This window comes from Corvus moneduloides, chromosome 2 (genome assembly GCF_009650955.1).
Source record: "Corvus moneduloides isolate bCorMon1 chromosome 2, bCorMon1.pri, whole genome shotgun sequence".
Taxonomy (NCBI): domain Eukaryota; kingdom Metazoa; phylum Chordata; class Aves; order Passeriformes; family Corvidae; genus Corvus; species Corvus moneduloides.
In genome coordinates, this window is record NC_045477.1 from 57,570,725 (window position 1) to 57,598,287 (window position 27,563).

General features: G+C 40.3%; 1 protein-coding gene across 11 annotated transcripts in view; it reads left to right on the forward strand.

Annotated features, from left to right (window-relative positions):
* The window catches only part of ENOX1 (ecto-NOX disulfide-thiol exchanger 1), a 359,067-nt gene that overhangs the window by 256,770 nt on the left and 74,734 nt on the right, over nucleotides 1-27,563 (forward strand). For 9 of the 11 annotated variants that reach the window (XM_032099804.1, XM_032099803.1, XM_032099812.1 and 6 more), the window contains 4 exons: nucleotides 34-207; nucleotides 1,950-2,156; nucleotides 8,969-9,202; nucleotides 21,143-21,355. In XM_032099804.1, coding sequence (XP_031955695.1) covers nucleotides 34-207; nucleotides 1,950-2,156; nucleotides 8,969-9,202; nucleotides 21,143-21,355 — 828 coding nt within the window. The remainder of the gene's footprint in view (nucleotides 1-33; nucleotides 208-1,949; nucleotides 2,157-8,968; nucleotides 9,203-21,142; nucleotides 21,356-27,563) is intronic. The other 2 variants (XM_032099813.1, XM_032099814.1) reach the window with 2 other exon arrangements.

Consider the following 27,563-nt stretch of genomic DNA (forward strand, 5'->3'; position numbering starts at 1 on the left):
TATAAGCCAGTATTTTATGTTCCATACTTACAGATTCAATCTGTGTACCAGGCTTTGATCCAAGCCTTAGCATGATGACTGGAATCACTCCGATTAACCCAATGATACCAGGCATGGGGTTAGTGCCGCCACCACCACCAACAGATGTGCCTGTAGTCAAAGAAATAATTCACTGCAAAAGCTGCACGCTCTTCCCTCCAAACCCAAGTAAGTGGATCTGAAGAAAGAATGTTACTTTCCTAAATACATTGCATTGTATGAGTAGATTAAAAAATTGTATATGTAGATTAAAAAATTGGTAATCTTTTTATCTAGTAACAATTATGTTTTTTAAATGGATTACAGGCAAGTATGGTCTTTTCTTCTAAGGTCTATTCTGTGTGTAATGCATGGTAAGGTATATGAGCATCTTTATTCTTCTCTCTAAGGTCACATGAAAAAACTATGCAGCTTGTACAAAAAAAAAAACCTAAAGAAAAGTAACACAGCCTAAAAATCTACACTGCTCATATTAGATACCTGTCTTTCCTGTAGATCAGAATGTCACAAAACATAAAGCTTATATGGTGCTGTTCATCTCTGTGCTCGCCTTCAGGTGCCTGTAGTCAGATGGGACCAATCTGGGCTCGTGTCACTCAACACAGTACCTTGCATCCTAAAACCGACTTGCTACAGTCCCTTTCTGAGGGAAATGGAGGAAAAGGGGGCTAGGGCTTCTGTCCTGCCATTTTTGAGGAGGTACAACACGGCAAATGAGTTCCTTCTTGGTTTTGAAAGCAGGGACCAGATTCCCTCCCGTTCCTTCTGTGACTGTGCAAATATAAAACTCTTCCCACTAAGATACCAGCTCAGGCCCAAACCCTGATTTTGTGTGTTGGCCCCAAGAGTTTCAGAGCCACCATACCAGTGACTTTCACTTTCACTGTGAAATGAGGACAGTAAGCAAATATTCAGGTGCTCTGGATTTGCAGTGTACCAAGATCACAGTGTAATCAAACTGGTTGTGTCTGTGAGTATGTATGTATATATATTTGTACACTTTAAGGTTGTAACCTCCTTTACTGTGTTAAAAGGCCAAAAAACTAGATTCCTTCTTAGAGCATTACTTTCACTGCGTATAAGCAAGGTGAAGTGTTATGGCAGATTTAATTTTTTATACAGCTTCCAAAAATTTAATAGTTTTTCTGATGTAAGTGTGTATACATTCTCTCTATATATACATGGAAATAGCATTTCTAGCTACTCCACCTCATGAGCACTTGTAAACAGTGAGGTTATCCTTCCCCTGTGCTGGCGTCTGCTCCATTATCTGGCAACAAGACAAAACAGATAACCAGCAGAGTGTTTTCATCATGCTGTCACTTTGTTGTGTTTCCCACTTTGTTTTTCTGTTTGCTGTGCTCCTGTACTCTGAGACAGAAATGAAATTATGCTAATACCAGGGAAAGGTATCCAGCCCGAGTACACAGGGTGTACACAGCATGGGCTTGCTCACAGCCCACACACTTGGTGAGCATGGTGAGTGATACATCTGAGCCAGAGATGGTGAGGTTCAGGCTTTGAAAGTACTGCACTAGAGCTTGAGATCTGTGCTCAGGGTCAAATCAGCTGCAGAAGCTCCCCTGCTTTGAAACAGAATATTTTTCTATTTTTTGTGTGGGTGCGCAGGGAAAAGAAAGACCCTTTTAGACCTCACTGTCTGTCCTGGAGAACAACCTCAAGTGGCAGGAATTAATGTTTGAAACACCACCTAAAGCTTGAAAGGGTTTAGATTCAAGTAATCAGTTTGGATAACCTCTGCAATATTCAATTATTTTGCTTGTCCCTCTCTTCTGCCTCTATACTATGTCAAGTAACTGTTGCTGCCCAGAACTGATTAAAGGGGTGAATAGAGCCAGTGGATCAAAAGACAAATTTTGTATTCCAATGTGATTTCTGTTTTGACTTAGATCTTCCACCACCTTCAACAAGAGAGAGACCTCCTGGGTGTAAAACAGTGTTTGTTGGAGGATTACCAGAAAATGCAACGGAGGAAATTATTCAGGAAGTCTTTGAGCAGTGTGGAGATATAACAGCAATTCGGAAAAGCAAGAAGAATTTTTGTCACATTCGTTTTGCAGAGGAGTTCATGGTTGATAAAGCCATTTACCTTTCTGGTACTTCACATTCTTTAATGGATTTTCCTTGCTTCTCATTTGTATTTTGTGATGCTAATGCTTGCTTATTTTCTTAGCTTTTATCTCAGCAAGACTTTCTTGAACTCAGTGGCTGTAGCATGGAGCAGCAAGGGGCAATTCTGTTATTTCTCTGTCTGCCAAGACTCATGCATGGTGTTGTATGTTACTTACCCAGGAGCAATTTCCTGTCATCCCGCAACAATGCAGCAGATCCTGAAATTCACTACAGAACAATCTTGTTTTCGATTTACCCAGGTTTATATAGTTTTGCTCACAGGTTGTGGAAAGAGGAGGGCACCAGGCCAGGAACTCTGCTGTTTTCCAATGCCAGTTTTTCTGATAGGCTGGCAATTTCACTGGCATATTTTTATAGATTTGTGGTGCAGCCTGAATAAAGTCTGTCTTTATACATGCATGTATTCAGCTACTGCATGGGTTAGATTCTGAGCCCCATCTGTAGGCTACGTCTGTTGCCTCCCATGACAACGAGTGCTACAGAAACTACAGGGTGTAAAATTTCAGAATCTCTTTATTTTCCAACAAAGAAACAGATAAAAAACCTCCAAAACAAAGAAACAAAAAAACCCCAGTCTCTAATTCGCAGGGGAAAAAAAAGTAAAAAAAAAGAAAGAAGTAAAAAGGTGAGAAACAACTCTGCTTTCGCATTTAAGGCTTCTGTGACTGTCAGTGTCCTCTTAAGTTTACAATCTCCTTCATTTGAGGATTGTCTTGCTGACTAAGTCCTTTTTCACCTTACTGGTTTGGATCACATGCCCTTTATATATTTGTCTCCACTCCACAGGCTGGTTCATCCATCTTTCTGAGTCCTGGAGAGACTCAAAAGCACTGTTTTGCTCCACGATTGTAGTGTTACATTTTCAACCCATATGCAAGGTATTCTTGAACAAACAAGGTCCAGGGACTGCTCGTTGGCCAAGACAAGCTGAAACAGACTGGTTTACACCTACCCGCCCTGTGCAGAGTGACCTCAAAGCACCCACTGGGACCATTCTTTTGAGCCTGGGAGAGAGTTAACGACCCAGGACTCTTGTCTGAGCTCCCACACTGACCATCTTCTGTTTGGCAGTACAGACAAAATCTCAACATCCTGTAGGTGTCCATAGGAGGTTCACACAGGTAGAAACAAGCTGTCTTTCAAATCACCATCAACAAGAAAGGAAAGGAAAGGAAAGGAAAGGAAAGGAAAGGAAAGGAAAGGAAAGGAAAGGAAAGGAAAGGAAAGGAAAGGAAAGGAAAGGAAAGGAAAGGAAAGGAAAGGAAAGGAAAGGAAAGGAAAGGAAAGGAAAGGAAAGGAAAGGAAAGGAAAGGAAAGGAAAGGAAAGGAAAGGAAAGGAAAGGAAAGGAAAGGAAAGGAAAGGAAAGGAAAGGAAAGGAAAGGAAAGGAAAGGAAAGGAAAGGAAAGGAAAGGAAAGGAAAGGAAAGAAGGAAAGGAAAGGAAAGGAAGACATCTAAACTTTTAACATATGTCATCAGGAAAAACCTAGTTCCTTTGTTTCACAAAGGTTTTCCTCAGGGTTTCTAGGTTGTTTGGCTTTTTTTTTTCTAACTTGACTGCTTGCTTCAAGTACCTTTTTGAAGAGTTTTATGGGGTCTGTTAAGATTTCTTTGAAATCTTGCTATATTTTCAGGTTTATTGCAGATATTTATTCTACTCTGAATTTTTCTTCTTTACTTTTTTTTTTTAACTTTCACTTCATTTCTTCCCCTCCCAATCTTCTGTTCCTGCTTTCCATCCTTCTTCTTTATTTTTTTATTCATGTTACTTCCAAAATGCTGTAGATCATTGCAGCATATTAGAGTCATCACAAGCAGTAGACATTTACCAGCTACCAGCTTCCAACTTCTGTCTAGGCAGCTCTAGTAACAGAACAGAAGAGAGGTGCATCAGATGCAGCAGGAACTGATATTATTGTATTATGACAAACAAAATAGTGGCAAAAAAGAGAGCAAAGAAAAGCTCAAAAATGTTCGGGCTGCCACCCTGGACCAGAAACAGTGTTCCTCTATCTCAGTTTCCTGCTTCTCAGCTTCACTCCAAGTAAATTTTATTTTAATTTCATTTGCCTTGAATCCTGAAGGACCATAGAGGTAGGAAATTCCATGTGCTGCCATGTGTCCTCATTCATAATGCACTAGAGCACGCATTCAGGAGATGGAACATGAGTAGAAACAGAGGTGAAAGATTCCCTTCCTCATTCTTCCTCATTCTGAATTTATTTCCAAGTTCCTGATCCATTTCCTTCTTCTGTTTCCTTTCGTCACAGTCACGCTGCCATCTGTGCTTCCTCTTACTTCTGCTCTGCAGCCTCCCTTCCCATCCATTTTTTCTTCTGTACCTTTTCATTCTTCCAAAGTGTTGTACCTATTGTCTCTGACCAGACGAGGGAAAGAACCAGTGGAACTGACAGGGACAAGGAAGAAATGCAGGAGCATTCTTTAGCCAAGTTCCACTTCTTTTCACCAAGGCTGCTGAACTCTGCAGAGGAAACAGGAAGCACTGACTGTCCCCCACCACCACCAGGGATGTCTGACACTAGGCATGTTTTCCTTGTACTAAAATATTATGGGGTTTTTACTAGTCTTTATCCCATTCTCAAACATAATATATTCTGAAATGGTGGGAATAAAGCATATCTTTTTGACATTTTATTTTCCCTGTGAGAGACAAAAGAGATGTATAAATATAGTGGGTGTGTTTTATTAGGGGAAAGTCATGCTTTTGATATTTCTGATATAATGATAATTTTGTCTACCTAATAAGTTTTATCTGTCTACCTCATCTAATCTCATCAAGTTTTGCATTTATCCCATTCTTATCATCAGAATAGAGCAAGTGATTACAAAATCTATCAAGTAGTTTAATCACTGATTTTTTTTCCTTGGTATTCCCAAGTAAACATGTATGAAAAGGGAGACTGGAAGACACGTAGAAGACTATGATAAAAGTGTCAACTTGAGGAAGGCTAGATTTCATTTAGACCTTAAATTTATATTTTTATCTCCCAAGGAAAAGACTTTCTAAAATCATCATACCAGCCCATGAGAAAGGGCTCCCAAAGTTGAGTTCCCAAAACTGTATGTACTTTACTCTTTTGGCTGACAATTCAGTAACTCCTGCATATATTGATGGCCCTGGACTTGAAAATATGGGACAAACAGGTGTCTTGAAACAGACCTTTTTATACCCCAAAAGCCCATGTATGCATTCTTCCTGTTCTGATATTTTCCCCTGTGGGTTTCCTTTCAGTACTGTTTACTTGTTTTATTTTAAGTTCTCTCTGATCATCATTAACACTCTGATCTAGCTCCCCAGTAAGACATCAGCTATTGGCTGGTCCCCAGTATAGCAACACTCAAAGGTAAGTCAAGCCATGGAGTTCACACTAGACTTGTGATACGAAAATACTGTTTGATTTTTATTTAGCACCTTCATTAACTTTTCCTGTTTCTGCTCCTTTAAAGTAAGGATCTTGGCAAGTTCCCAAAGTCTTTTCCTCTTCCATTGTGTGCAAACCTGAAATTAAAAATGACAAGCCAGGCACAAAGTTAATGCTAGCTGCAGCCCTGAGCAAAGAGATGGGGAAAAAAATTCATTGTCCATGCATGAAGGGGAGGCAGTTCCAGGTGTTTCTCTCATACATTCAAACACCCTCAAACATCAATAGGGAGACACGGTATTGAAAAAGAACGAGCCTCCCAGCTGTCTTGGGGCTCAAAATTTCCAGCACAGATGGGTGCCTGAGCATCTCATGTACAGAATAGAACCTGCCAGTTGTGCATGCAGAGTCTTTCTGGTTATCAACCTATCAAGGAGTCTGTTCTTCACTGGCCAGGCCATTGGTCCTATAGTGTCTGCAAAGCCACTAATTTATGAGGGTGCAAGAAACCATCCTAAAGGCATTTGTTGTTTTTGTTAAGGGAAAGATGCCAAGCTATGAGCATTCTGATCTGACTTTGAAGCTAACTCTGCTCTGGACTAGGTGATATCCAAGGTCCCTTCTTAGCTAGGTTATTCTAAGTTCCAGTGCTGGTGGAAATCCCCTTACTGGCTGACCCCCTCCAGTCTTTAGAGTTAAACAAGCGATCGCATTTTTTTAGTGTGATTCATGGAAAATTGCCAAAATCTTTTAATTTGGATGCACTTAAACTGGTTTCCTAAAGTACATTCCTACTGCAATGTACACTGTTCAGGTTTTTTTCCCATTTACTTCAAAAATGAGGGCCGCTGTAATACAACTCAGCTTTGCCAGTGCACACAAAACCTATAGATGCACAGCCCTTTTCATTAGTTCTTTATTCAGCTTATGTGATGGGCCTTGAAGTCCACAAGAGTTTTGCCTCCTGCTGTGCTGTGTTTCTGTCTCTTCCCATAACTAGTGTGCTACTGCCAATGGAGGCGAAAGGCGGCAGGGGGAGAGGAAGAGAGATTGAGTCTTCCTGGAAAGTGCAGCCCAGCTGGGAAATCTAATTTTAGGTTCACGAGACCTGGCACCTTGGTAGTGTCCTTTACATCGCTGATAATGCTGTTCTGGCACAGAGCAATCACTGTGTGAGGAATGCAGCTGGCACGCCAAACTGGCGGGGAGCAGGGGGCTAACGTTTGTCACAGTTACCAGGGTAGCTGCACCACTGACCCCTTTTGGCTGACTCCTTTGTGCCTACACCTCTGTGGATAAAACCATATAATTGCATCCTCATTAGTTCAGAGCCCAGTTCTGAAAGGTCACCCACGCTCTTCTTCTGTCACACTGAATATGGTGTATCTGTAACTCTTCCCTTCAATGCCTTGGGACTAGAGCTACATGTATGGGCACAAAAAGCCTCTGGGGAGAAAGGGTGGTGTTTACTTCTCTAAGCTAGAGAAAGCAAAGCCAAGAGGACTTTAAAATAATAAACAGTCCTCTCCTTTGCCACTCTTACAATATTGAATTTTACTTCACCCCATGCTCCTGAACCTTGGAACCAAACCTTTCCTTGGTGAGGCAGTTTTTTAAGGACCTCTGAAACATTTAGCTCAAGTTTTTCATCTGGGTTTGGGCTCCCTGCTGGACAATGAAAGTCATATTTTTTCCTCACCTGCAGACTCCTTAGCTGAACTCCACGAGATGTTTGGAAGGAAAATGTCAAATCAAAAGGCACCCAGATTATTTTTTAATTGAAGGATCACTACATATATGGATATTTAATGCCTTTGAAGCTATTGTCTCACATGGGCTGCAGTATGGACAGTCCCTCGTATTCATACAGCAGGATGTTTTTCTAGCAGTAAAACAGAGTATGCCTAGATGTGCATTTCTGCAAGGATGTGCTTAATCTACTAAACAATTCTTAGCTTTGCTGTTCCTGGAGGGAGCTCAGAACTGAGTTTTAACTGTGGTGGTGAGGTACTGAAGCTCTTCAAACCACAGGCAAACCACAAGACTGGAAAGTAGGTTCTCTCGGATTGCACATCAAAAGCAGCAAACACCATTTTTCCAGATATTTTGAATAGAAGTTTCCTCTCCCTGGAATTATTATGCAGTGGTTGCAGTAGTGTGTGTTTCTGAAGAGCTTCCTGTGTGCCAGCTCAGCACAGACTTGATCTCTGCAGCATCCTGTCATTTGAGAAATCTCTGCTGGGCTGTTGCATGTTGACGTGGAGAAATTAGAGCTATCCTGTGTAGACTGATGAATTTTACCCACATTTGAGGGCTCTGTTTGAAGCTTTCTACATAGTATTTTCTCACACTTTCTCTGAAGTGGCATTTTAAAAGCTAGACAAACTGCTCTGTGTATATATTTGTGTCTTAGAAATACAGCTTGGAAAATGACAGGTGCCCAAATATGGTCACAAAAAGCTTCTCTTATAGCTTTGGCATGATTTGTTCTTCCTCTGACAGTAGTCAAGGGTTTAATTCAGAGCAGGCCCCTTTTGTACTGCTCTGTAGCCCTTAACCTAAAGCCTTTGCAGTGTGCTAACTTTAGCATATGATACATTGACCAAGTTGCGAATATGTAGAATATCCCTAAAGATAAGGCACAACAGGTTTCATTATTTGTTCTGAAAGGAGTCTTTCAAATGTCTAATAAATCTGTCCCTCCTTTAGAAATTACTTTAAGGAATTATGAACATAATTAATTTGTAGGTGATTTATATTTGCTGCTAGATTATTTTCACTGGAGAATTTGAAAATAGTGGTTGCAATTGTAGAGTCTCAAAATTTGAGATCTAGCATCACTGTAGTTATGAAACCATCCTCTTTGTGGCACAGGAATTTATGTAGCACAATTTTCACGTTCACCTATAGTCATGGTTTTCATAAAATTCAGCTTTTCCCAATACTTCCAATTCCTTTGGCAGTCTGGAGAAAAACAGTAGACTGAACATGATCTCAACAGGATCGGGGGGAGAAGGGCACCACATTCAGACTAAAGCAGATCCATTTTAAGTAATTATTTTTTGTTTATCTGACTTTTGTGCTTTTAAGAGTTGGAAGCATCATGTAAAAATATTATATATTTTGAGAGACTTCTAAACAGAAATGTAGATTCTATATCTTTGGGTTGACTTTTCAGTTCCTCTACTATGGTGATAGGTGGTACAGGAAATTGTGAAGGAAAATTACTGGATGGATGCTTATCTTCTTGTGATTGATAGATCCTGCATAGATATGTGGGAATCTGTTAATGTACATTTTTACCCGGCTGCACTTGAAAAAAGAAAAAAAAAAAATGAAGAGAAATTTAAGCAAATAAATCCTGCAACAGTTAGTTCTACTTGTTGATTTCAGGTTACCGCATGAGATTAGGATCTAGCACAGACAAAAAGGATTCAGGTCGCCTTCATGTTGATTTTGCTCAGGCAAGAGATGACTTTTATGAATGGGAATGCAAACAAAGAATGCTGGCCAGAGAAGAACGCCACAGACGCAAAATGGAAGAAGACAGACTGCGCCCTCCTTCACCTCCAGCAATAATGCATTATTCGGAACACGAAGCTGCTTTGCTGGCTGAAAAATTGAAAGGTAAGCACCATTTGCTACTTCTCAGTTTATTATTCCTTAAAAGCAGGAGCCATGCAGAAGTCAGAGCAGTGAAGCCAGTTTCTCTCTGATGTCTTTCATTACTTGCCCTGTTAGCTTTCCCCCACTGAAATGGCTTTCTCCACCATTTCTATGCCAGTGGTAATGATACTCACCCATCTGCTAGAAATGCATGACATCTGTCCATCTGCCTGTGCTTTAACAGCTAAAACACAGCCTTCAGAATGCAACCACAGGGGTTTTTTGTTATGTTAAGTTGCTGCGATCATATATATCTAGGAAATACTCTCAGAGTAAGACAACCTGTTGCAGGCATCTTTCTTCATAATAAATACCTGATCCTTGAAATTACTTTAATCCTTGACTTTAGGTTGCTGCATCACATGCATTTGACTGTCCCTGGCATTCAAATTGCACTCATGAGCTGACACAACTTATCTCTGACACACACCATCCATTCTTTCACTCCCTCTTTCGGGTTAGAATTACTTGTGCAGGATAGTGTCATGTTTTGGTATGTGTTTGCTTCCTTGTTTGTTTTTTTCTAGGTACATTTACTGAGATAATATTTTTCAAGGGTGCACTTTGAGGATTCATTTTAATAGATAACATAAACAGTAAGAAGCAAAGAAATAAAGTTTTCATGGTAACAAAATTTAAAAGAAATATTTAGCAAACAACTCTTCATGCCCGTTAGAGTTGTTTTCATTAAGTGTTTAGCAGCTGTGTTTGGCATTCTTTCCCCCATGATGGCCAAGCACATTACTTAACTGTGTGCCAGGTCACAAGAAGCTGTGATTCTTGCCACTGTTTAAGAGTTATCTAGATTAGGCTTAGACTATCCAGCTGTCATCACACTGGTCTCTGTTCTATGAAACATATTTGGGGAGCCGAAGAAGGACAGTGCAGTGTTTCATTCTTGGAGCATGGAGCAGAGATGCACCCTGCTGTCTCTCTGAGTACTGCATTGGTTGCTGTTAGCTGTCACTGCTACCTCAGTCTGTTACTTGTTTGGTTGACTAATTCTCACCAGATACACTCCTCCATTAAATAATTAATGAATCTATCTAACTGATAGATTGGTAAAATAACCTAGATGGATCGATAGACCAGGAGAAAAGAGGCCCTAATACAAGAAATTTTAATTCATACCAAGCTTCCAGTCCAGTTTTAGATCCATCTGGTTTTAGTTGAATATTTAGGAGTTAATCTCTTGTAGGGAAGTTTTTCTTTATGTAGTAAGGCCTACAGGTTTCCTGAACTAAACCAGAAAATACAAGAAGTCTGGACAATTTCTTCCATATGGCTAGTCATTGCTCGGGGCAACTGAATTTGTGTTTTTGCAAGATGTTTAAGATTACTATATTTAGAAGGATTTTTCTTTTCTTTATGGAAGTTTCCATACTTAATTAAAATCTACTCTAAGCATTTATATCTTTGGTTCTCCTGAGGGAAATTTAACCATAGCTTGACATATATGCTCAAGTTTAATATAAGAAAAATTAGCACGAAATAGACCAACACTATGTGCATTACTGTTTTTCCAGAAATATGTAATTAAAAAAATAAAAAAGGTAAGTTTTTTTTTTTACTGGTTAAAAATCATTAAAATCCAATAAAAGAATATATTGTAATTTTTAAAGTTCTTCTAATTAACAGTTGCATTGTGTACTAGTTTATCGCAGCTTAGTTTGAAAACAAACCAGTTGGAGGCACCAAGTCAGAATAAGAATTTAATAGGGAAATTAAGAAAAAAGGAAAAAAAAAGGCAGAAAAACACTGGTTTAAACTGACAGAGTCAGGATATAACCTGACACGCTGTGAGTCGGGGTGGCAGTAGCAGTCCTATAAAATGGTGGCTGCCATCCTCCTGAAGTGGTGGATGTGGTTCTATTGAAGCAGTGATGCTGTAGAAAGGGTCTGCTCTTCCTCGGAAGGTCCAGTGGTGGCTATATAGCTCTTATCCTCTGGAAATCCAGTGGAAAGTGTTGTCTGGGGTGCTCAGAATCTCAGATTATATCCAGGATGGAATGCTTGGTTCCTCCTTCTGGGTGGAGCATCTCACAATGGGATGATGAGTCAGGAGGCCAGGTGTTGATGAGCCCATTAACAGAAGATGGTCTGGAGGGAGGAGGCAAGGAAACACTGCCCCACTTGGTTTCAACAGCTCATGAGGATGGTAGCAGAATATACTGCAACCCAGGACACCTTGTTGTGAGGTTAATGACACCAGCCCTGGATCTGTACAGATAGTTAAGGGTGGAGAATGCAGAAAAGCCCCCTCTCTTCTCAGTGGGCATGAGTTGTGCCCTGTCCTAGGTAGTACAGAAAGCAGAGGTGGGCTTCAGTAGTTATACTGGTCTACTTTACCTTTCCTATGGCATCATAGAATCTATAAAATAGTGGCATTGAACTTTATGGCCTCTCTTGGCCAACATGGATTCACCACCTGAGCTCTTTGTGACATTCTAAAAAAAAGAAGTAATGCAACAATAAAGAAAATTCTTCAACTCTGGCAAAGGGCAGTTCATGTAATAGAACCATACAATCATTAAGGTTGGAAAAGACCTCGAGTCCAACCATCATCATACATTTACAATTTAAATGTGGACTTCAGTGAAAGTAGCAGAATATATATATATACACACATACACATGTACACACACACTCACAGAGATATGTAAAACCTGGAGTTAAAATTTCAGGTCTCTGCACATCACCACATTCGCAGTGCTGAAAAAGCCTGGACAATTCATCCCAAAGTAAAGAATGATCACACTATATCTGCACTTGGCAGGATTTAACTTGAAAGATTGGGTTTTGAGCAGATGCTTTGCAGTTGTTTTCTTAAGGAAAGTCATGACCTTGCTGTGGTGCCCACTTCAAAAGACTCCTGAGCTCTGTTGCCAGCTCATGAGACAGATCTGCTGGTGCCCAACATGCGGGTTCCAGCTCCTGTAGTGCTTCCGGAAGCTCACAGAGCAACACTAGCTAAAAAGCAAGCCAAAACAACTAAACATCTCTCATCCCAAGATACTGCTTTGCAATCACAGATGTAGAAAACTTGGTCTGAATCCAAGCAACTTCTGTTATCTAAATAACCTTGGAAATTCCTGACAGCGAGGAAATGTTATGGTGAGCAGAGATGAAGTAGTCTTATCAGCCAGTCCCCTAATGTGGCCTTGATATTTACTGAGTCTATACTAGAGATGGCAATATCTTTTTTTCACCTTCTGCAAACTGCAACATAAGACTAAGAAATCATTGTTTTTGTGTAACAGACTTGGCTGGAAACTCTTGCCCCAGTCAAGAGGTAAGCTGTCAGCATATCCCTATTCCACTGGTGTGCTGAAGTCACCTGGTACAGCAGTGACTGTGGGTGAGAGAGTACAGAGGAACTTTTGTGCCAATTGGAAACAGAAGTTCATTGTAAATTTTAAGCCAGGTAGTCTCTACTGGTGTGGAGCTTCACAGAACAAAGGAACCAGTTCTTCAGTGCCTGGTGACTGGGGCTGGGAACCCACTCCCTGTGAGTCCTTGCACACTTGCAAGAGCAGGAGGATTTATGACATGCTCTCCATTCCCCAAATCCCTTCATATTTGCAAAGAACTTGGTTTGAACACTTGATTTTTACAGAAATTAAGAAAACCCATCAAACTATGAACCAGTGCAATTTTTCACCACTTTCCAATTCAGTGTGTGGCAAACAGTGTTGGTTTATGTCTATCTCCCTTTCCCTTTTCCTTTTTCCTTTTTTCTTTTTTTCCATTAAGATCTTCAGTAGTTCTGTAAATGAAGTCCTTCTTAGCTCTCTTCAATCATACAATCATACATATGGACATTTTTTTCCTGCACCATTCATGTCGTTAGCCTGAGCCTCAATTATCAGAATGAAATGAGCTCCAGCATTCCAAGAAGATAAGTAACATGAAGAAGAACATGAGCTCCTTCTCATCTGTGTTTCCTTGAGGAAATACCTTGTTGGGGTTTTAGGAGCTCTCCTGGGTTTTTTTCTGTTAAAAGGAATTTTCCCCATACATGTTGCTAGGGGGACAAATTGCTGGATATTTAAGAAAAACAAAAGACCTACCCATTGCAGGTGGGGTGCATCTGGCTACTCCTTTGTTTCACCGGGGTGGCGGACAGTCGGTCCCTTGTGTTTGGAGGGAGAGAGAGGCTGTTTCGTCCTCTGCTTTTTCCTTCTGCCAGAGAAACCCTGGGATCCCAAGCCCGCCTTCCCTGCCCCGCTGGGAGCCGGGCCATGGCTGCCCTGCCCCACCGTTGCTTTGAGCCTTCACTGTGTTGTAGCCCTGCTCGCCCAGACCTCCGGGGGGTTCCCCGTTTGGATACATCTCGTCTGCCACCCGGGATTTGTGCTCGTCCCTGCCGTTCCAGCCTGCCGTTCCCGAGGGTCCGGCCGGACACCGGGATCGGCTGCCCAGGGGTTTGTGAAGCCTTTGTCTCATCCCTTCCCGGGATCCCAGGGCACTGGTGCCGCGTGCTCCCCGAGCTCGCTCCGGAGCGCCCCCTGCAGCCGCGGGGGAACCATCGCACCTGCCCTGCTCACCGGGAGCCGCCAGCGCCCCTGCCGGCTGCGAGCGGAACTGCACCCGAGGGGAAAGGGCCCGACAGCCGAGAAGGCTGGCACTGGGTTTGTGATTGTTTGCTGTTACTGCCAGAGTTGTTCTTGTTTGTTTGACTGGTTATACACATACAGATATATAATAGTAAAGAACTGTTATTCCTATTTCCCACATCTTTGCCTAAAAGCTCCTTGATTTCAAAATTATAATAACTCGGAGGGAAGGGGGGGTCGCATCTGCCATTCCAAGGGAGGCTCCTGCCTTCCTCAGCAGACACCGGTCTTTCAAACCAAGACATACCTCAATAAATACACAGATGTGAATTCTGGGAATCTAAGGGCATTTACAACGAAGTGTAAATGTTATTTGCCTCATTAAACAGCCTTCAAAAATAGGCCCTGATTCCTTGTTTTGACAAAACCAGCAGAATATTGTGTCTTCTGCTATTACATTAGAAAAAAGTGACTTTCTCTTCTTCTGGTTCATTGCAGCATTTGTGTGTGTCTTCGAGATTTTAATTCCTCAGTGTTAAATCAGATGTGTTATTACTGCACAGTGAAATGTGTCGGTAGATATTTAGGTTCAAATTTGCATTCTCTGACATCTGTTTTCCTGGGTGCTTTATAAACAGTTAAGTAATGTGGTGCCCAGAACGAGACACAACTGGAGATAGGCTGAACCTTTTAAGTGGAATGCTGCTCTGTCAGGTGCATTGGAACAAAACATTTTAATCTGTGCTTATGACATTTGCGTTTCAAAGCAGAATTTAGAACATTATGGTTTTCTTAATTCAAGCATATCTGTACCTAATGGTATCATCTCCAGAAATCACTTCTTGCAAATAAGCTCCTTTAAAATGCTACATCTGTCTTACTTGCTGCGGGTAGCTAAATAGTTCCATCACCTAACACCTAACAAAGACATCCCTTTATATCTGAATATCTATTTTTTTAAATATTTGAGCAAAGGAGACATAAATATCTGAAAGTTATATACAATACCCTGGAAGTTACCTCCCTTTTTAATGTAGTTTTTTTTTATGAGCACGGGGAAGTTATTTATATGGTTTTTCATTTTAAAAAATATAATATAAAAATTCAGAAGCTGCTTCTTTGCCAGGCACTGTATTATCCCCTGAAGAAAGCACAGATTGGAAATTTAAATAAATAGATGGCAGTTACAGTAGAATGAACTAACCAGAGATGCACCTTGCACAAGACTGAGGTAACATCAAGCCTGACAATCTCAACTCTTGCACGTCATTTGAAATATAAACAACATTTAATTGCTTGGGAGATAGGATATTTCACTAAGAAGAAAAACACACTGCTTTCATTATTCACCCTGCACTTGGGAGCCAGGCTGGTGGAGCACTGCAGAAACAGTGCAGTTATGCAGACAGGCAAGTCTCACCCAGGAAGGATTGAATTCAGTGCAGGGCTACGTCAGAAGGGGAGGTAAAGTGAGATCCTATGAACAAATCCAGTGAATGCTGGGTTTAAATGCTGCTGAGAGACTTCGAAGCTTTTTTTAGCACAGTCTTTTTTCATTAGTGGTATATCAGGACAGAGCCCTAAAACAGACATGTTTCAATGCTTTAGCATCAAATCTGTTCACTCACCCTTCCTGGTTTAAGATTATCATTTTCTCCTTCCTTCCTCCATATGCTGCTGACATCTGCTGTGGCACAATACATCTGGCTCAGAGAGCCTCGCACAGGGGCTGTGAGCAGGCACAGTGCGAGGGCACTTTTGTCTGCTGGCAGAAGAGCATAAGGTGGGTTCAGCTATCAGCAGCCTGGTAAACTAATTCCCTGGGCACCTCCCTCCCAAAGCCTACAGGAGGAACACTCACTGCTTAGTGCATTACTAAAAGCATCCTCCCTCACCTCAGCTATATCGTATCAATGCAGATTTTGAGGTTTTAATATAAGCTCACTGGATTAAATGTACCACACTGCAAAATGACTCAAGTTAATTACTTAATACTGAGAACTGGGAAATGGAAGCTCACTCTGAAAGTTTGTGGTGTGATTTTGAGAAAAAGGGAGGAAACTCAATACCCTCATAATTACTTTTCATTGGAAATAATGGCATCAGCAGGAGAAGATAATGGATTTCTGTGTCTCACATGAAACACCCACCCCCAGAAGAATCTTGTGTGATTTAATTTGAAAGAAAGAAAGAAAGACTTTGATTATGTAGGGGGAAGAGATTACTCTTTTAATATGTCTTTTAGTGAACATATATGTGTATTTTTATCAAATCTAGTGTCAGCTAGACATTTGTTACATAACTGGAAAAGTTTCTTGGTTATAGCATGCAGTTAAAGCTATTTAAAAAATAGTAAGGTGGATATTAATCATTCTTTAAAAGAACCCTTTGGCAGTAAAAATTTGTGTTTCTTGATTCTCACTTGTTATGCAATGCTACTGGGTTAAAAATGTTATTAATCCCAAAAGTACTAGATTGATGTGTGTGATTCATGGCACAATTATATAAAGGATTTGAGCAGGAAAAAAAGAAGGTGAGGGTAGTAGACTGAAAAGTTGTGTTTCTAGGTCAGTGGCAGGCACTCTGTACAGAAGAAGCTCTTAAGCCAAGAGAAAAATAGGTTGTCATTTTGGCACCAGAAGTGGCGTGTGCTGGGAAGCAATTTGTTCCTGATGCACAGGGGAGCTGGGCTGAGCCTGCTGATGAGAGAAGTTAAGTGAACCTTTTCTCTGACCTGATTCACCCACAGCAGTCACCTCCTAAGGTTTATTCTTTTCCATGTTGAATTCAGTCTTTGCAGTTTAGAAATCTCAGTTATAGTTTAATAAATTATCAAGTCAGAAGTCAGATTAAGAGTAACCTTGGCCATACATCCTCCCCTGGCTGCAGTTATACATAATGAAGAAGTTTGCACCCTGAACTGAACTGTGTCGCCTTCCTGTTATAACTGAACTGGGTCCAGTTTGACAAACTGGAACTGGAGTCTGAGCAGCTGAGCAGCACCAGACAGACTGAGGGCAGTGTAACACCATGAGCAAGGGGGTAGTGCTTAACAGGTGGGGGTGAGGCAGGAAACACATCTTCCCATGGCACTGCTACAGCTGACAGAGGACAGGCTGTTAATCAGAGGCGAAATCAGAGGGACATATCCCACCACTCTTGTCCTTTCCCTGCTTGCCCTGAAGCACAGTTATGCTCAGTGCTCACAAGAACGCCTTCAAGGGGTGTTGAGGCAAAACAGCACAAGAGCTTTCTAGGTGTAGTCATTGGAGTAAAGACCAACAGTTCTGTCCTTTCAGCATGTCCTTGCAAGCCTGGGAGGTTGCATTAGGGGAGCAAGGTTGGGGACAGTGTGTGCTGACTCTGGACAACAACATAGCCCATAGGACAATGTAGAAGATTTGCTGTGATTTAGAGAGACTCCAAGTGTTGTGTGAAATATCTCAGATACTTTTCAAACATCTGACAAAGGTCAGGTTTGAAAAGATAATAACAAGGCTAAATCTGTAGCCCAAGTTTCATCTTGTCCGAGCTGGAAGTCCAGCATACAATGTCACTCTTGAAATACAGAAATATAAAGTTAGCTATATTTGCAATATATCTATAAATGTAAAAATCATAGAAATAAGAGTGTTTGAATGCCTGGCTTCAGAATGATGTATTAGTCTATATTCTTTCCAATGTCTAAGGCCTTAGACACCATCACCCACATTGTGAAAGCACCTTATGGAGGTGTTTAACACTAAGAGAGGAATAGTCACATTTGAGGGTACTCTGAGCTGAATTCTGCCCTGTGTTACACCAGGAAAACTCCATAAGCTGAAAGTAAAACCTCTGTTTCCAACACCTCTTCCCAGAATACCATTTTGTAATAGTTGTTGTCATAGCTTTTTCAACTGAAAAGTTTATTCCAGTTGGGGTTGCTTAGAGGTCAAATTACAAGCAGAAAAAGGCAAAACATTTGTCAACAATTATTCCCTTTTTTCATAGAAAATTCCTGTTAATTTTCTGGGCAGCTCTAGGGAGGCATTTTGTTTTCTTTATACTTCATTTCATCTAAGTTGTGAGCTAGGATTTAAATGTCAGATATCTTTAGTTGATATAAGAGGAATTTGAAATATCTTATCTCTAGAGTCCTGTGATTGAGTCTGGCAGCACCTGGAAATCTCTATCGACGGACACCCAGCAAGCCATCCTCAATGGCTGGGTAATCTTCAAACGACACAGCGTCATCAGAGCTTGTGTTAGAACTGAGCACCACTGTACGGGGACACGCAGGGGTGCAGATGCTGGGTGGGTGTTGAGAGCAGCTGCACTTTTGGAATTGCTGGGATCACTCCGACCAAACATGGGCATGTTACAGAGATGTTGATACAAGAGCAGGCTAACCCAGGCTCCCTCTGCAGCCAGCTGAGGGAAGCAGGCACTTCCGGAGCACAGTTCACTTCACCATTAAACAGACCACAAAAACAGGACTGATAAAGCCTACCTTATTTGCTTAGATTATGCTGAAACTTGGAGAAGAAAAAAGCTCTAAGAATAAGAAATAATTTGCCACAAGGTTATTTTAAAAGAACAATTACATATGGGAACATGTCTTATATAAAGGGATTTATTTGAAGAGTCTGTTTTTAAACAGTTTATAATTATGTGCATCCTACCATAAGGGAATAATTTTGAACACAATTAGGAGTTTTGTTTTATTTTTTTTAATAAATAACTGCAATCATAAAGCAGTTCATGCTCTTTTTAAATTAGGTTCCATTGCTGCATTTCTTCTACTATTTATCTACTAACTAAAAAATAAATGCACAATCTCATATAAAAATCTGATTTTCTAAGGCAATCACTGTATTCTGGATGAAAAAATTTAATTCATGGTGAGTTACCTTATGCCAGTCACTGAGTGAACTCAAAAATATAAAAGTTAGAAATGACGGTGAAGTAAATTTTAAAACTGTAGAGAGAAGATTTTATTAACTAATGTGCTCCTGTTGTGCATATATTACCCTCTAGCATTTTTGAATGTATCTTCTAATTATGTAATCAATGAAGATGCTGATGTTTACCAATGAAAGGATTTTTTCCTGTTAGTGCAGAGTTGTTAATTAACTATAACAGTCCCACAGACCTCTGCAGCTCCCTGGAAGTACGGTAGATGAAAACAAGTTTTCAGCATATCCTTTTAAATGGGTAGGCAGAATGTGGCAGAAGGATGGTATGTTTACGAACATCCCTTACAGACACCCACTGTGCCTGATAAAAACAAAACGAGGGGAGGGTATTTTTACTTCATAGAGACTCTATAGCAGAACTACACACAAATGAGTGCTGGGGAGAGACTAAAACAAGGAAAAGGGAGGATGTTTCTATGCTACTGATTTTCCTTATGCATGGAAACATGCTAACATTGTCAGAAACCATTACAGGTTATTCTTATTTACTAGTGTAATTATAATAAACATTGTGTTTCAGGGATGAGTTCTTGGATATACTGGATCTTTGACATCCAGTTCCCATTCAATTCAGCAGGCTGAAGATTTTGCCCAAGTCTTTTGGAGAGCCTTATCCTTGTGTTTTCTTGCAGTGAAGAGGCTTTGCATAAGTCTTGCTTACATTTGGCTTTTCTGGGGTCTGTAGTCAGCCCACCCCACTTGTCAGAGCCACTTAATACATTTCTGCTGCATATGTATCCAGCAAAGCTCTGAAGTGGAGTCTAATCCAAGGGGACAATATGGAATCAAAAGAAGCCTATATGACTCTTCCTGCCCAGCGAAAATTAATGAATGGTGATAACAAACCACACATGAATGTTTTACAACAGATACAGCCCTGTATGCAGGGAGGGTGTTATGATGCTGTTATTTTGCAATTTTTTCTTCAGGGATCTTGGGTGAACATGCTTATTCAGCTGTGGAGAGCAAATCTTATTGCTGTAGCTGAAAGCATGTTTCAGTGAATAAGATACTAAAGATCAGGCAAAGTAAATATCTCTTCTTCAGAGGCTGTGGGCACAGAGCATGTCAGTAGTCCTCTCTGTATTTTAGGCTCCTTGCCTTTTAGGGAAGTGATTATTGATTCAGAATAAAAGCCAAAATCATCACTTAACAATTAGTATTTCATTATTCTTTGTACATGGAAAGCAGAGTCTTACAAACTGTGTCACATGTTTCTGTATCCTTCAACACAGTTGGCTGGGTTTAGTATTTTCCAATTTTTGTTTTAAGTATCTGTTGGTTATGACTACACTACATCTTCCCATCATAACCATATACCTTCTCCTACGAAAGGTATGCATACCATCTAAAATATATATAAAGAAATACAACCAAAAAGGACTACATGAGATGTTCAAAATCAGTTGTTGAAAAATTGATGTTTTATGGCATAAAATCCTGGTGAAAAAATGATATCGGTTTGCACAAAACTGTTTTCATAAGAAGACTCTTGTAACAATATTTTCTTGCAGTTCAGTCTAAATGGGACTTAAAAAGAAATGTTTCCTCTTAATCCTGATGAAGCCTGAAGTGCAATGGATGCTGCGCTTAGAGTCTTCTGAGGAAGCTGAGAGCACCATCAGAGGAAAGAAGATTGTCTAGGGAGGGAGCATACAAAATTTAGCCTTCAGTTTTGGCAGTCTTTCTGCAGAGAAAAACAACTTTCATTACCTGAATGGTAAACATGAAGGTGTTTTCCTGAATTCATCTGGAATCCTTTAAAAATTATATAATGCAAAACTTAAAACAAATATATAATGCAAAAAAAAGAAAACAAATAATACAAAACAAATGCAGACACATCATCTGTTCAAAGTAGTTCCTTGTAATTAATCAGTGTTTTGAGAAGGAATTGTTCAGCCTCAACATTGTTCGTTAATTAAGAACATGATGTTAGTGAAATCTGTTGACAGAACTATGGCTGAGCCCAAGCTCCAAGACTGAGCTTTCAGCTGAGCAGATTAACACAGACACATTTCATTTCCTCGGTGAGTCCAGTACCACAGAGGTCTCCTCACTCCCGCTGTAAGGTCATTCCATATCACTGAATGGCTTAAGGGAGGCATTGTGAAGGCAAAGGCGCAGGCCACAGGGAGGGGGGGAAGGTGCTTTTTGTTGTGAGAAAGCTATTAAAATGAGGAGAAGACAAGCCTTGAAGGAAGATTTATGAAGTTTCACATGGCTGTATTGGCTTCTTACATCTGATAGAACAAAGGACAGAAAAGTTGCCCAAAATGATATACTGCAAGCAGGATTTATGGTGATTTTAATGTGACATGGAGCAGAAAATGTGTTCTCAGCAGGATATTTATGCCTGCAATTTGAAACCTGTGCTTTGATTGTTCTAGATGATAGCAAGTTTTCTGAGGCCATCACGGTGCTGCTCACCTGGATTGAGCGAGGCGAGGTGAATCGTCGCTCTGCAAACCAGTTCTATTCCATGGTGCAGTCGGCCAACAGCCACGTCCGCCGGCTCATGAACGAAAAGGCGGCTCACGAGCAAGAAATGGAGCAGGCCAAGGAGAGTTTCAAAAATGCCTTAACAGGGATCCTCACTCAATGTAAGTAGCTCCCTTTTTGTCAGTGTTGTTGTAGTGATGGTGGTGGTGGTGGTAGTGGTTTTATCATTTTGTTTGTTTGGGGGTAAGTAGTTGCGATGCAGTCATGCTCTACTTCTTATCCTATTCCATACTCTATGGCAATTTGGAGGATCAAGGACCATTCCTAAGAACTTATTATTCAAGGTGAGCAAAGTTTCAGTAGTTTTTTTTATTAATAGATGAAGATGTGCTCTATTCACAATGTCTACTGTTGTGTAGACATAACACTTCAAGAATGGACAAGACAGAAGCCTCACTGCTCTGAGAAAAGATCACTGTTTTTTGAGAGAAGGTATATTTAGCCTGTGTGTGGCAGCTAGTTAGCTAGGCCAATTACAGAATAGAGCACAATTAGGTGATATTTTTAGCCTGGGTTTAGGTAAAAGGCAGTAGAATCCAGTAACTTTTAGGGAGGTATTCACAGGTACAGGCCACCTCCACAGTAGAAGAATATGTTGTACTGTTGCTGGCATCAGGACTGCATGGCTGATACAATGCCAGCATTAATTGGGCAGATAAACTGTCTTAAATACCTAGTGCTGGCAGCTATTTCCTTAGTGCAGAAATACAATCAATGAACTTACCCTAATGAGGTTCCTTCATAAAACAATGATCAGGATACTCCCCTAGGAGTTGTCTTCAAAGGAGGAAAGGAGAGGAGAGGAGAGGAGAGGACAGGAGAGGAGAGGACAGGACAGGACAGGACAGGAGAGGAGAAAAAAAAGGGGAGGAAAAAAGGAGAAAGAAAACTGATTTAATTGTTGGTGGTTTTCAACATGCCTACTCATGGCTCCTCAAGCAAGAGGCTTCAGAACGGTGAAGCCTGGAGCCAGCTCTCATGCCATGCCAGTTGAGGACAAAACCCAAGATAATTTACCAGATAGAGGACAATGAAGTTGTTACATTGTAATTTCTGAATCATACCCCTGATCTTTACATTAAACAAAAAAAAAAAAAGCCCTAAAGGCTTTTCTGCAATTTGTTTATGGGTCCTCATGGACATGCTTAAAAGTTAGGGTTGAAGGCATAAGCTTGGATGAACTTGTCTGGCTTAAGAGAGCAGCCACTGAAGCTTCTTGCATAAGTGATGGAGAGCTCAGCATCTCAGAAGACCAATTCACCCCAGGGCATATGCCCTATTTTAAGAGCTTAGATGCCAAAACTTAGCAGCAAAGATTCTGGGCCAAAGATATTTGATTTCTGTGGACATATGTTCAGAGAGTAAATTTTAAAAGACCAGCTAATTCCCCTGTAATTTGCTAGGCAATATTGTCTTCCGTTTCAGCATCTAAAAGGCAGCATGAGGCACAGAGATGCAGGCACCGCGCATGGCGTGCTGTTCAGTTCACACCAGGGCCTCTCTAGTTTTGTGTGCAACAGCCAGCTCTAGCACTCAGAAATGCCTTCTTCAGCTGCATTAAAAAAAGTCCCCCATTGTCAGCAGGCTGAACTTTAGTTAAATCAGTCTAAATTAGCCCATTTTTCACCAACTGTTGTAGAACATCTGTCACTTGGAAATAGAGATCCCTGTAGTTTCAGGGTGAAATTTGCAGTTTTGGCTATCTGTTTTGCTCCTGTAATGTGCTGAATGCTGACTTACAAAAAACAGAAATAGCTCTGGCTTCAAAATGTGAGTTTCATAGTGCCACACTAACAGCAGTGTCTGGAAGAAGGACGTTTCTGACAGATCTGGCCGAAAAGGACAAGAACAGCAAAAGGCAGCCTCCGGGAAAGGTGTTACTCTGTGGATTTTATAAAAACAAATTTTTAACAAGCTTTTGAGATGTTCCCCACTGGTTATTTTACCAAACATCATAAACATTGGCCATTATTAGCATTAATATATCTTTGCAGAACTTGCTGGCAAAGAGATGGATGATGTTTTTCCTTTACACATGCATCTGCCTAAGACTGCTAAGCATGGAGCCTCTGAAATGAGCTTCCCTTTTTCAAGGAAATTTGAATTGATCTGTATTTGAATTGATCTGAAGAATGTTTGTCATGCATGTTTTTCCATTGTTTTTCCTCAGTCCTGCATAATTGGTTACAATATGTCAGTTGCTTTATGAAGAAGAATTTGAAAATAGATGTCCAAAATAGGTGTGCATGGCCTATTAAATTATGCAGAGTGACAAAAACCCACTTCTGTTCTTCTGCAGTAAGGATCCAAAAGACTAGTGTAGTGCTGCATCTGTGTGGCCATTTGACATAAATATTACAGTATTTTAAGAACATCATGTGGCATTCCTCTGTCATGAACTAGGTCAGACGTCCAACTTGGAGCTGACCATTCTGGGCTTTCTTTGCAGTCAGAAGAGAGAAAAATAAGAATCTCCATGGAATGAGTCATCAAACCGACCACATGGTGCTCTTCTGGTGAGATGAATCCTCCCTTGGATATGCCATTTTTCCTCTGCTGCCCATAGAGGATTCACAGGGGGCCTAGCTCTGAACCAGATGTCCCACTTTTTAAGTGCCTTGTTCAGAGCACGTTAATCCCACTTACTGTGTATAGCCTTGATATAGACAGGTGTAGCATCAGGGAGAGCTTGGAGTTAGATAAAAATACCAGCAATGAATGTTATGGGGAGTGAAAAAGAAATAAAACTGGCTTCAAGTGCACTCACCTGGAACACACACACACACGCATACACACACACTGTCTTAGTGGGTCTCAATAGAAAATACTTTCTTATTAATGAGGATTACTGTGGCCAGAACATTTCATTTTATGGCCCAACTACTAAAGAAGTACAGGCATTGAAATCCCTGCTACAAATTTGTGCCTGGAGGTATTTAGGAGATTACTGAGTAGATTACCCCTAAAATTTGTATCAATTACTCAGCACGTGAATTAATTACCTGACCAAGGTACTCGTGCCAGGATAATCTGTGAAATAAAGTGTATTACTGCTGTCACATCACATATTTATAGCACCTGACTTAAGTGCTACAGGGAGTCTTAGCCTTGTTATGGCGCTTCTTCAGTTATTTAAGGGATAAAGAGAGAAAAACATCCACTTCCATCTTTTTATTAAATTACTTAATTTTTCTAGATTTGAATTTGTGCTTAAAGTATGGATTGGTTTCAAGGATTTTGGATAGGTCTGTCTTTGTGGTTTGACATCTTCTACTTTGCCTCCACAGCTTAGTTACCGGTGACACTGCCCCCCCAACTTTCCATTCATCTCCGTTTCATTTCCTCACAAATCTCCTTTTCAGCCTAAGGTTTACAGATGTTAATCCTCATGTTTAAGGAAAATGGAGGCCCTAGACATATCCCTGTTGGGCTGTTGGTGGTTTTTTAGACTACACCAAAGCTGCAATTATGTCCTCTGACTCTCTTCTCCATGCACTGTAAACTTTGCCTACCTCTTACTGAGTTTTCAGACTATTTTAGTGCAGTCTCCCTTGACAACACTGTCAAAAGTACCTATAGGTGAATAAAAAATTCCATATTCAAAAATTATTTTGATATCTATAGAGTAAGACATAAAAGGTGGTGGAAGTGTCCCAGTATACAAATTCATAAATTACACACACAGTCTAATGAAGAGAAGTGCCCCATGGCTGGTAACTGAGCAGTCAGTAACCAGCATTTATTTGGTCATTTTTGTCCATTTTACTAATGAATTAATGGACTTACTGGACTGAAGCCAGGTCCCCATCAGAGTCTATGCATCAGTCTTTTGTGTGCCTGTGGGGGAACAGTGGGAGGGTGGTTTTGATCACAGAGCCCCCTGGCCAGATTACTTGTCATAGAATTAGTAAGGTTGGAAAAGACCTCCAAGATAATTTGGGCCCACCCTTGAATGAATACCACCATGCCAACTAAACCATAGCACTAAGTGCCATGTTCAGTCATTTCTTAAACACATCCAGGGATGGTGACTTCACCACTGCCCTGGGCAGCCTCTTCCAATGGTTAACCACCCTTGCAGTGAAAAAATTCTTCCTGATGTCCAGCGTGAACATGAACAAGGGGGAATGGCTTTAAACTGAAAGGGGGCTGGTTTAGATTAAATATCAGGAAGAAATTCTTTTCTGTGAGGGTGGTGAGACACTGCAACAAATTGCCCAGAGAAGCTGTGGATGCCCCGCCCCTGGAAATGTTCAAGGCCAGGTTGGATGGAATTTTGAGCTGGTCTAGTGGAAGGTGTCCCTGTCCATTGCAGGGGGTGGAAACCACATGATCTTTAAGATCTGTTCCAAGGCAAACCATTCTATGATTCTACAGATTGAGATTATGCAATTTGCCTCTTTGCTTGTAGCGTCTTCATTGTTGCTGAGCATCTTCAGCCCTTATTTGTGACAGGAAATGAAGCTAGATTCAACTTTGATTTGATCCAGTAGGTCTGTCCATTTAGGAAGAACCAAAGGTTTGGGGAGGAAGGCTGTGTGTCACTTGCCCCCTTTTGGGAATATCACAATTTTCACCTTGAGTTTTCCTTTCCTTTCTACTAAAGGACTCCAGTGGTATATTAGATTACACTGACTTTTTCTCAAATAGCTGGTAGGTATTTGATATGAATTACAACCCCCGTCCAAAAAAAAAAAAAAAAAAAAAAAAAAAAAAAATTTTAGTTAAATAATTCTGAAGGGAAAAACATTTTCAATAGACTGAATAAAATCCTCTTCCTTTCAGGTTTCTTCATTTTCATTCTCTGATCTCCTTGGATATGATTTAATCTGTTTTAACATTATCAATGCCTCACAGATAGAATCTACATTTTTTTTAATATTAAAAAAGTAAGAAGAATGTTAAAAATCCTTTTTGAGCTCTCTTCAAAAAATGATTGGCATCAGGTTTTTTTCTCTTTACATGTTCACTTCAGAAGTTGCTCTCTTGCTTTAGAAAAGATAGAATTTACCTTGATATGGTGGTGATTACTAAAATCACTGTCTTATATGATTTGCTTTAAATTCCATACTTTAGTCCTTTCTCCCAAAAACCCTTCCACTTTTTAGTATTCTCATAGTACTAAAAATGAAGCCACTTTCATTACAGATATTGAAAGCATGCTGGTTATAATTCTCTTAGCAGTCAGACTTTTATATACAATTGTGTTTTCCAGAGTATTCTTTGAATTGCTCCACATTAGTAACAACTTTTAAAAGGATTTTCCTGCTCTTTAATTGTCCAGTCTTACAGTCTTTCTTTCTTTTGCCACTGACTAATTCAAAAATATGAGCTTACCTTATGTGCAATTTTTAGGTCATCATTAAGCTCTTTGTGAAAGAGATTGAGTCATATAATGTGTTTTTACAGTGCAGCCCAGTTCTCGGTGTCATAGAACGCCACTGTAATACAAATAAAAACATTAATCATTCATGTCATTAGTTGCTACTATTACTTTATACCTTGATGCATTTCTAAAAAAGAAAAAAATAAAATACAAAATAACCTCTACAATCCATCCAGTTGCTTTTGTTAGCTCATTTAGTCAGTGTGCTCTTGACTTGTTTCTATACTAATAATGTGTCAGTAAAGCTCAGCTGGATCTCTCTATTCTTTTTTCAGTTGTCCTTCTATTTTCTGTCTCATATACACTTGTTCTTAAAAGCATTTCTATTCAAGATGCTGTGGCAGTGGCAGAAGACAGAGATGAAAGACTCCACTTTTACTTTACCTTGCATTCTTGTAGTTCCTACCCTTTTTCTGGCGGTATAACCCTTGGTGGTTGCAACTGGTAATGTTTCACATAGCTTATTCCTCTGTGTTTAATTTTCTTTGAATTTCTGCATTCCTTCCATTGTCTGTAGCTTTCACGCCAACTAAAGTAAATACAAATCTTGGTATCGATTTAAACATGGCCAGAATTTCAACGGAAGCTCTTCTGTTATTTTTAAGACTTCTTTTTTTTTTTTTTTTAATGTAGGCCATTAAATATGCATGGTATTTTGTAGAAAAAGAAAAGCACTGCCTTCCTAGAGATTTCAGGCTTTTTTGACAACTCATGCCAGTTGCCGGGAATCTGCAGTTCTCCTGGATGATAACACAAGGTTCAAGGCAAAGAACCTCATGTGCTTTAATCATGTGGAAATCTGTGCTTGGTTTTGACCTGCTTTGCTGAGTATAGACAGGGGTAAGGGTCTGATGCGTCACAGAACTGAGCTGTAAATGTTCTATGGAAATAAAGGATAAGGGAAGAGAGTATGACATTGGGTA